At 41.1% G+C, this 11,111-nt stretch overlaps 1 protein-coding gene across 1 annotated transcript; it reads left to right on the forward strand.

Moving 5' to 3' along the window:
• Window positions 1-613: 613 nt before the first annotated feature.
• LOC133136708 (NXPE family member 2-like) lies at window positions 614-6,645 on the forward strand. Its single transcript, XM_061254368.1, has 3 exons — window positions 614-1,221; window positions 5,270-5,409; window positions 6,113-6,645. Exons 1-3 carry the CDS (start codon window positions 614-616, stop codon window positions 6,643-6,645), a joined length of 1,281 nt encoding a protein of 426 aa, XP_061110352.1.
• The last annotated feature ends 4,466 nt before the right edge of the window (window positions 6,646-11,111 follow it).

The raw sequence follows: 11,111 nt of genomic DNA on the forward strand, positions 1-11,111 counted from the left end.
GCGTTTTAAATGTTAATGAACTTGTTTACATGTACATGTTCTGTATGCACTGCCAAACATTAAAGAAGTTGCCATTTAAAACAGAATCTCATTTCCCTGACACTGCTGAACTGATGTTTTACGAGACAGGGATACTATGGTCAGTGTTTCTCTTAGTTTGGCCTCTAGGTTTGAAAGCTCACTGGGATGGTTCAGTGTGTTTGAAATGTGATGTGTGCTTCTGTATGTGTGTGAGGATGTGTCCATGCATGTGATGTGTGAGTATGTGCAGAGTATAGAGGAACAGAGAGACACCAAATTCAATTAAATTCTCTCTGCCCTCAGGTTGTATTGGGTAAACCGTACCCCAACAGCTTGCAGGTGAAATGGGTGAGTTGCACATATTTTGAGACTTCTCTGTCTGTTCTGAGCAGACCTCACTCTGAATATAACATCATTGCATCATATTGGGACCTCTATCAATGAAACAGACAACCAATAATAAGGAAATGGGGGTGGTGAGGAGGGGTTGGATTATTAAGTCTATGATGACTGATCAAACGTCTGATGAACCTCAATTTCAGCAACCTTTGAGTTTTTCATTATTCTCAAACAGGAGTCTGTGGATGACATAATGCGTTCAATATTGGGCGATCTCCCAAAAGCTGGTAACTTCAGCTCTATCGAAAGCTCTTCCAGTGGCCGACACAGTGTGGTCAACCTGGAGCAGCCCAGAGCCCAGTACTGTGTGGGGGACACCTTGAGCGTGCAGGTGAACGTGAAGGACTACAGGGGGAACCCAAAAGCGCATGGAGGCGACTTCATCCTGGCCCGGATCCACTCTCCCGAAATCCAGGCTTCTGCATCAGGACAAGTCACTGACCTGCTCAATGGCTCCTACCGTGTGAGTTTCCACCTGTTCTGGCCTGGAGACGTACTGGTGTCTGTGATTCTCATGCACTCCTCTGAGGCAGTTGGGATCCTCAGGAGAATCAGTGCGCACAACTATGATAAGATCATATACACCGGAGTCTTCTATAGAGGGAAAAAAAAGGAGGAATCTCGGTGTGGTGTCCGGCTCAAATCGGACAAGCCCCTCTGCGAGTACAGGAAGAAGGAAGATGCGGAGTACTACGCCTGCATCCCACCCAAAACCCTTCCCTGCAGCACCCTGAGGACCATGCGGTCAGGAAATGGCCCAATTCCTAACATGACCAAGGATGAGTATGATCTCTTGAGCCGGTAAGTCTTGGTCTGTGGACAATGCAAACTGTTAAAGGGGTGGTTCTAAAACTCGGTCCTGGGGACCCCTGTGTACCTTGGCTTTCATTTCAACCACAGTCACAGTTCCACAATTGTAACAAATGGTACATTTTTCTTAAATGGGGCCGTTTCTTGTTTTTAGGGGTTAGTTTCTTTAGCACATTATGTTAGAAACTGCTATGGGGCATTACATTGCACCACAACACCCCTTGGATGTTCTTTCTTTTTCTTTGTTTTGGGAGATAGTGAGATCAAGAACTGGGTTGTGGGGTGTCATGATGACTAATGCGTTGTGGCACATAATTGTCAGGAGTGGGGGACAGAGGAACCAATAGCAGACGCAGGGGTAATGTGCAAAAGGCAGGCTTCATTTGACAAGGGGCAGGCAGAGCGTAATCGAGTTCAAAACTAAAGATAAAGATCAAACCAGAAAAAGAACAAATCAAAATCCAAAAAACACAGAGAGTCAAAAGCCAGGCAGAATTAAAAACCAGAAATATCAAAAACTGAGAAACAAGACAGAATGCAACAAGGACAAAGGAACGGGGGAGGGGGCTAGAACTCAGGGAAAGGAATACAAGGGCTTGGAACTCAAAAAACTGGGAGAGACGAACTAGCAAAGAACAACTGAGAAGGACAGGTATAAATAAACAGGGGAATGAGACAACCTAGGTGGGGCTTGGGAGTGAGGGCGGTCTAACAAATAAACACCAGGTGAAAAACATGAAAGGGCAATAATACAATAACGAGGGATGCACGAAGACACACATGAAATAGAAACGGCTCCGGACTAGGGAGTGAACAATTGCACAGAGTTAAGGAACGTAGCGATAGGGGAGAGCAGGTGCAAACACTTCGCTTAACAGTTAGTCTGTTAGTTATGTGATGAAACTATAAATACTCTAAACTAGTAGTTTGTGCCGTAGTGCGTAGGGCGTAGTCCTTAAGGTACATGACTGGGATGACTGAGAGCTGCAAGGTCGGTGGTTCGATCCCCGCTGTAGCCACAGTAAGATCTGCACAGCCGTTGGGCCCTTGAGCAAGGCCCTTAATCCTGCATTGCTCCAGGAGAGGATTGTCTCCTGCTTAGTCAAATCAACTGTACGTCTAATCAAATGCCATTGATGATGATGATGATGATGATGATGATGATGATAATGTTAGTTAGACAAACATATTAGTGTGCTAATATAATTAGTACTGTACAAATTATATGTTAGTAGTTATTAGTAGATTAGTGCTATCTACAAACATCAATGGAGGAAAAGCAGGAAGTAAGTGAAATGAAACTGAGAAGGAATCGTGGGAACCCGGAAAATTCCGAAACCACCCGAATAGTGAATCACGTAGACAGGGAAATGAACCGAGCTCAGATTACACTGACACACAGACATCACAGGGGAAGCAAAGAAATATGAATAAATAAACAGAGGACCAGACATTATTTAAAATAATAAATTCAGAGAATAACAAAATTAAACAGACAGAACTCAGGAACATTACAAAATTGTGATTTTTAGAGGTTCCTATCTTTGTAAGGAAAAACCCTAAGTCTCATAACTGGCCTCAGAAAACATGTATACAGGCATCTATTATCTATCTTGGAGGAGATGCAGTGCAGTTTGTAAGCACTGTGACAGTGGTACAATATCTAATAATTAAGTCAGCATATTAGCTAATAAATGATGGTTTACCTGATATTTCTTAATGAATTCATGGTTACTCTGCAATTAACAGGTACAGCGACCTTTACCCAACAAGATGCTTGTTGATCCTTGATTCGTCTTTTGAAACCAGTAATAAATGCGACTGGTTCCTGATTTGTAATGTTAGTGTGCTCAAAACCCTTGAAGGCTTAATGTGAGCTAACTAATGGCATGGTATAATAAAACAAATAGTACTTTGTGTCTGTATCACTGTCCTAGACACCCTTGTGAACATTTGTTGCAAATATTAAAAGACAAATAAATGACAATCTTTATTTGCACTTTATTATACGTCACCCTGGACAGCAGCGTCTGCCAAGTGACTGTAACTTTGGCCCAGGTTCTGAACGCTCAGATGTTTCTTTGTGTGTTCTGCTCTATTTCCATAGCATCTCTTACTGAAGTACAGCTGCCAAAAAAAGTGACAATTTACATTTATAATTTATATTTATATAATTTATAACACTGTCTTTGATTATCTATATTTCCTGTCCTGTTGGTTGAAATTGAAATTAAATTATCTAGCTGTACTCATTTTTTAAATATTCATGAGAATGTGTACTGATGTGTACTGAGCTAAACTTCAAAATCTTTCCCACCTTTCATTTGAAGGAAAAACACTGGAATTGCAATGAGAAACAGTTTTGCTTCTGTGAAAGTCGTCAATTGCCTCGGTATGTCCCCTTATGTCTGAAGCAGTCGGTCTCATTTTCTCCTGCTATTCTCACTGTTCCTTTTCTGATTCCCCTGGATCAATGTTACCACACTGTGGATGTTTGCCAACTGCCAGTTACCTGCTTCATTTTAACAGAGCTGCCGGTGAACCCAGACTAGTGAAAATGTTCTCACAAATGTTACTGAGACGGGTGCGTGGGGGTTGGACCCAAAATGCACGACTCAGAAACAATGGTTAGATAAAGTCCCGTCAGGGCTTTATTCGGGACGAATCCCAGGAGCGTAGTCAAAACAAGAAATGTCCATACACGTAGATCCAGCCAAACAAATATTAAACAAACAAAAAGCACGGTGCCGAGGGAAGAGGCAAACCCGTAGTCGGTAGACGTGCAGGAAGGTCCGGTAGCAGGAGAGCCGTCAGCGGGGCAGAAGTACAGGTGGACGGCAGGCAGAGTCGTAGTCGAGGGTGATGCAGAAGTCGAAACCATGAAACAATCAACGAGGCAAAGGTACAAAACGGTAGGCGAAGACGTGGTCAAAAAACAAACAATGGTCAACGAAACAGAAATCAATAAATGATGGTCGGTAAAACAGGCTTGGATCTTAACGTGAATCAATCAGTAAAAATGCTCAAGAGTTGCGTAGTAAACTAGAGGCAGACAATTTCGCAGTGGACAGTAGCGCGACTGGGATATAAATGCAGGTGTAGACAGGTGTAGACAATTAGTTAGAGCGCAGCAAGGAAATAGAAAACAGGTGCGATGGATGACAAGTTAAACAAGGTAATTAGTAATCGTTAGTAATAAACCTTTCCTGCCCTAGCATTAGTAAATTAGTAAATGACATGCACGAGAAACGTAAGGTAACATGAACAGATGATTAGTTTGTTAGTTCTACCCAATCCTGATCTAGCGTTAGTAGTTTTAGTAAATAGACAAATGGAAACAATTAGGGTGTGAATGACAGAAAGAGAGAGAGAGAAAGGCGGAAAGCAAGGTTTGCGGAAAGACATGTAAAAGTGTATGTTGAAAACAGTAACCAGTCTCCGTAACAATAAACATAAATCAAAACATAACACAAAACGAAACTAAGACGATAACCACTCAACATAACAAGGTAATATAATCGTAACGAAACATAACTTGACATGACGAGAAAATAAATCGTAACAAGAAATAAACTAAACAACATAACGAACCGAGACTAACGTAAAACATGATAAGACAATACAAGACTAAGACAAAATGAAAAAACATAAAACATGGCGAGACGGACCTGAAACGTGACAGGAAGAATCACAGATTGTCAGGAGTGTGGAAAGATTTCTTCATTCAGTCAGAGGCAGTAATGAGTTAATAATGGTGTGACTTTAGGACACTGAAAACTATTTCACTCTTGGGATCTGAGAGAGGCCAGCTCAAAATCCAGGAAAAGTTTTTTTTTTTGTCAGGTTTGAAAAGAGATAATGGTGTCATTCTTTGAGCCACAACTTTATCCACCTTCCTAACACTGTGAATCTCTTCCTTTGCTCTTTCTTTCTCCATCTTTTTCATTCCCTCAGCGGGAAACCAAAGACCAACTGAAAAGTGCATGGTGGGATTTGGAATGAAGTCCCCTTTACCGACTGGCTACTTCTTTAAAAACAGATGGTCTTCCTCCTCCTGCCAGACTGGCAGCTTATTCAGTGCAGACGCCATTAGCAGATGCCTGAAGGACAAGAAGCTGAAACTCATGGGCGATTCCACTGTGCGTCAGTGGCAAGAGACACTCATGAGAATGCTGAGAGGTAATGGCAATCTACAATATCACATAGACACGATCATTTGGGTGAACACTTGTAGGCCAGCATATTTAATGCCTGCATAAAATATTTGTTTTGTAATGATATTAACCAACTTTCTGTGTTACAGATTTTTTGAAAGTAACATAAAATTATTCACATAGTGACTACTTTTGTGTTATATCTACTATTTGTGCTTCAAAGAGAGACCAAAGCTGTCCCTAAAATGGACCCTTGAGGCACTCCACAATAATTAGAGCTGAAGATCGATACAAATGCATGTTCTAAGGTGGTCCATTAAAATGGCAGGTTCAGCTGTTTCAAAGGCAGCACTGAGATCTAATAAAACTAAAATGGAGGAATTTCCAGCATCAGCATTTTGTAGAAGGCTACTTTAATTAAGGCAATTTCATTCCTTTCCATTGAGCAGAAGCCAGACAGGATTTGTCTTCATTTCTACTCATTAACGGCTTGTAATTGTCTGGAACTAGCATTTTATAGAATCTTTTGCATAAAGGGCAACTTAGAAATTGGCCTGAATGTATTTAAATGGGATACATGTTTCTGAATGATGTCATAGCTTCTTTCTTGACCACATTTTCTGTATAGTGACAGATCTTCAAATTGTCCAGAATGACAGTGTGTGACACAATTTTTAAAAGGGACACCAGGATTACCTAATTAACCATTCAGTGTTTTGCTGTTTCAGGTCTGAAATATGTGAAACCGTATGATACACATTACTTTGCCGGGGCTGTGGACCCTGAAAAGAACATCACTGTCCAGTGGAAAATGCACGGCCATCCTTCTGTCACTGGCTACAACGTGGTTAAAGATCTGTGCGGGTACATTTCCGAAGAAGTAGACAGAGTAGCTGTTGGTGATGTGGTGGTCATTGGAGTGGGACAGCATTTCAGGCCCTTTCCCCTGGAGATCTTCATCCAGAGGCTGATCAACATGCGGAAGGCCATCCTGAGGCTCCAGGAACGTAGCCCCCAGACCCTCGTCATCATCAAGCTGGAGAACACCAGGGAGTTTAGTTCAACGATGACCCACCTGAGTGACTGGTTTGGCTATGTGCAGAACCTGGCTCAGAGGAAGGTGTTCAGGGACCTGAAGGTGGTGCTGGTAGATGCCTGGGACATTACAACAGCAGCTAACACCTTCGCATTACACCCTAACACCATTGTTGTTTACAATGAGATATCTCTGGCTCTGTCACACCTCTGTCATGATGCATAGAGGTGCTTTCTGAAAGGAACTATATAGCTGGGCTTTCAAAATCCATTTCTGCACAGATTATGTTCAAAGCTCAGGGGCTTGTGAAACAGGACACTGTGTGTTGCCATTTTTAGGTTTTTAATTGTGTCTCTTACAGTGATAGTTGGTGTTTTAATTCTTAAGTGGGTTTTTATTTATATTTAATATTCCGGGATTTTTCAAGCCCCTGAATTCAGCCAAATGTATTGATCTCCCACCAGTAGCCATTCCTACTGAGGTCAGGAGGAGTCCTCTCTGATTATTTCTCTCACTGCAGATCACACTCCATTAACACTGTATGACTTAATTGTGTCAGGTGGTGACGCACCACTGATCACACTCCATTAACATTGTATGACTTCATTGTGTCAGGTGATGGAAATTTGTTTTCTCAAGTACACTATTCTTATAGTTTTGTTCAGTTATGGGGTCTCGGGTGAAATCACAGAGGTTTTGATTGCTTACTGTTTTTTTTCCGATAGCTTACACACTAAAATTGAATGCTCAGACAAAAGCATAAAAACCTTTATTTTAGTAACCATGCCTTAAACAAAGGCACCAAAAATACGAACACATTTTCTCATTTGCAATTTGTTTGCAATTCTGCAACACGCTTCTTGCAAAACACTACACACTGTTTCTTACATTAGACACTTTCATGAATTCAATCTCTTGCAATCATTAGCCAAACACACCTGAACTTGGCAACACCCACCCACACACACATACATGTTAATTAATTGAACAGCAATCAGTCTGAGCCTTAGCAGTACAAATAGACCTCAGGTAAGGTAACCTCTTTTGTGAGAACTTTGCAAACATGGAGGCAGTGAGAGCAAGAGGAAAAGGAAGATGAAGAGATACATTATTGGCATTTTAGAGATAGAGAGGAGAAGGAGGAGGACAAAGACAAGAACAGAGAAGGGGACCAGAATATAGATGGAGACATATTTTCGACAATATTAGGGCCACTTTGGTGGACCATGTCATAAATCATGATGAGGGGTTGCACATCATTCTGCATCACAGTACAATACAATGTAGGCCTACAATATTAGGTCTTTGCTCCGCAGTGAACCAAAAAAATAGGTATAGTGCTGTGATGCACATGTAATGCAATTACCTTGGTGTTACTTTTGATCCAGATCTTGCGTTTGATGCACATATTAAAAACATCTCTCGGGTTGCTTTTTATCACTTGAGGAATATCTCCAAAATTTGGAAGACACTGTCCCTAAATGATGCAGAAAAGCTTGTGCATGCTTTTGTTACACCTCAAGATTAGATTACTGCAATGCTCTTTTGTCTGGATGTGCAAATTCCTCTCTGAAAGGGCTCCAGCTAATTCAAAATGCAGTAGCTCGTATTCTTACTAGAACAAGGAGATTTGAGCACATCAACCCAGTGTTTGCTTCACTTCACTGGCTGCCTGTTAAATTCCGAATAGATTACAAAATACTACTTCTGACTTTTAAAGCCTTACATGGGCTTGCCCCTCTGTATGTAAACTATTTACTTAATTTACTCAATTTACTTAAATAAATAAATATAAATAAATAAATGTATATGTGCCTTTCTATTTTTGTACTCATTGAAATTTGAGTAGAGACTGTACTGGGACAATCTCTCACAGAAGCCTGTATGAGAAAATGCAAAAGGTATACAAAGTAGTAAAGACAGCAGTGTTTTGTGTGAGGTACATCAGTGTGTTGCTGTTGCTTTGAAAGAGTAATTCAAATTATGAATGTGTGTATCATTTTGTTGCAAAAATGAAAAATCATTGTAAGGATTGATAGGATTGAAAAAGGATTGTTAGGTTTTGATTGAAAAGTTTCATTTTGCCATAGAAGTGAGATGTTTATCTCCAAGAGTTGTGTCTTATTTGGCTTTTGACACAATGAGCCAAATTCCGCAACAAGTGTGTAAGCAATCGGTAGAAACTGTAAAGTATGAAATCTGGTCATTTAAATGAATGAATATTGAATAAATCTTTCCTTTTTTAATTGTACCCAGATGTAAAAAAAGAAAGAAATGAAGTTGTGCACAGTAAATCCCTGGGTGTCAGGGTTGGGAAGGAGTACCGGCTGTGAGAGTATTTAAGCTCTCATTCCCCTTCAGTCGTTGCCTCGGTGTACACTTACGCTCTGTCACCCAAACTGGTATATGCACACGGTAGACTCTGGTAATTGAGTCGGGTATTGTGCTGGGTTTTGGTTCTTTCTATTCGCAAAAAAGAGAATTATTAATTTAGGTAAGGAAGGGGTTCTGCTCGCTGGCAGTGTGCCTTATTCGAACACCTTCCTAGGGTTTGAGTTTGAGTTTCTTGGTTTACTTTTATTTTTCGGCTCGTGTGAGTCTGTGGGTACCGGACGGTGTCCCGTTTTTCCGGAGCTGCGACTCCTGGCGTTTTATTTTCTGTGCCTAGTATTTTACACTAGGTTGTACGTTTATTTTGGGTTTCCCCCCGTTTCGGGGGTTGAGTGCGCACGTTTATGCACTCTGTTTTTCGTTATTTCTTCGCCCTGGTTTTAATGGGTAGCTTTAATTTCTGAGCCGTTATTTGGGGCTCTTATTTGTGCGGAGCTGTCTCCGATTGTACCCCGGTCTCTGCTATTTCCCCGGGGTCTGGGTGGCGGACACTTTTGTGTGTTCGCTCACTTAGGCTCACCCTTAGTCACGCTTGGCTCTCCTCGTTACACTGGGAGTGCAATTTGTTAAGGTGATTTAAAATGTCCAAATAAATTCAATATTTGCTGGACAAAGTTTTATCATTTATTAAATAGAGTTATTCATTGTGCATGCTTACAATAGATGAAGCAGCTCTTCTTGCAGTATTTCGGTTCATTAATTGGATATGCAGTTCACCATCACATCTTCTAAAGGCTAGTAATTGTTTGGAGCTAGCATTTTATAGAATCTTTGAGATAAAGGGCAACTTAGAAAATGGTCTGAAGGTATTTAAATTGATTGCATGTCACGTCTTGAGTCTTTCAACTGAAATGTTGATATCAAAACCAGAGAACCAAAAGCCATATACCAAGATATGTAATTTATTGTGAGCATGCGTCCATTATGACTGCAACAACAGATAATGTACTAGCCCACCTGACCAGCACCTGGCCTCATTGGCTGCCTATTCCCACACACATCCGCTTCAAGGCCCTAGTGTTGGCATTTCAGGCAGCTCAGGGGACTGCCCCATTTCACATCCAATGTGTCACCAGAATTCTGTTATTTAATTCAATCCTTGAGAGATAATCCAAGGATAATCACTTTGTGGTATTCATGATATGTTCTGGGGTCCTTAGGGGGGATTTGATTGAGGCTTTTAAATTCATTAAAGGGATTAACAAAGTGAATTATAGGGGATTCTTCAGGTGGAGTTTGGTTAACAGAACGAGAGGACACAAATGGAAATTGGCAAAGGAGAATTTCCGTACAGATATTAGGAAGTATTTTTTCACACAGCAAGTGGTCAATGTGTGGAATAGCTTGCCAGTGCATGTAGTGGAGGCACAAACACTGGGGGTTTTCAAGACCAGGCTTGAAACGGTGTTAGATTCTATTTAGCTTTTAGGCAAATTAGGCAGTAGGTACACTTAGGGGTAGGAAAAGGCGAGCATTGCTGGGCTGAATGGCCTGTTCTCACCACTACCTTATGTTATGTCATGTTATTATAGGCTTTGAATACATTTGGGGCTGAGCTGGGAAAGGGCATTCCATGCATTTTACCTTAAGCGGTTAAATTGCTGTAATGTTTATCAGTCTCTATGTTTAAATGTAATAAACAAGGAGCCTGATTCCAGAAAGGAGCTATATAAATAAAATGGGGTTGACAAGTCTCCTTGTCTCACCCAAAACCTACACAGGCACCTCTATTCCTGGAGGGCTTGGTCCATTACTAGCTGTCGGAACAAAGAGATGACGAAGGCATACTTTCAGTAAGCAGGGTATTTAACTGTAGAATGCTGAAAAACTGGTGGATGTTACCCATGGCCTTTTACTGCATCTATTAACAATGGGGTACATTATGTAACAATGCGTACATATAACTGTTAATAAAACTGGCTCACACCTACGCACAGACAAATATTGTCACAGACAACTGCCAAAAACATCTAATGCAGTTTAAGTCAATATTTCAATCATGTATAAAACCTTGAATAAGTACGTTGCACAGAGAGACATCTATTGAGCAATATGAGAAAAATCTGCAGAGCAGTATTTAGACATCACCAGTACGTACATTCGCTGATTTAGTATTACAGCACTTAGTCTACAAACACAGAGCCCCTCACTCCTAATACTCTTTCAAATACACACACATGCTCACACACACATACACACTGTGGCACCCCTGCTCCTGCATGTTGTGCCACGTGGGTGGAGAACCCTGGAAGGGCCCGTGCAGGTCAACCGCGCAGACGTCACGCATTGGGAGAGGTGTG

Source organism: Conger conger, chromosome 9 (genome assembly GCF_963514075.1).
Source record: "Conger conger chromosome 9, fConCon1.1, whole genome shotgun sequence".
In the NCBI taxonomy this organism is placed as follows: Eukaryota; Metazoa; Chordata; class Actinopteri; order Anguilliformes; family Congridae; genus Conger; species Conger conger.

Excerpts from the sequence above, each read along its gene's own strand:
- LOC133136708 (XM_061254368.1), top strand. The coding sequence starts at position 614 with ATGCGTTCAATATTGGGCGATCTCCCAAAAGCTGGTAACTTCAGCTCT. Across the intron at positions 1,222-5,269 it reads GAGTATGATCTCTTGAGCCG|ATGGTCTTCCTCCTCCTGCC; the intron begins GTAAGTCTTGGT and ends CTTTAAAAACAG. Across the intron at positions 5,410-6,112 it reads ACTCATGAGAATGCTGAGAG|GTCTGAAATATGTGAAACCG; the intron begins GTAATGGCAATC and ends TTGCTGTTTCAG.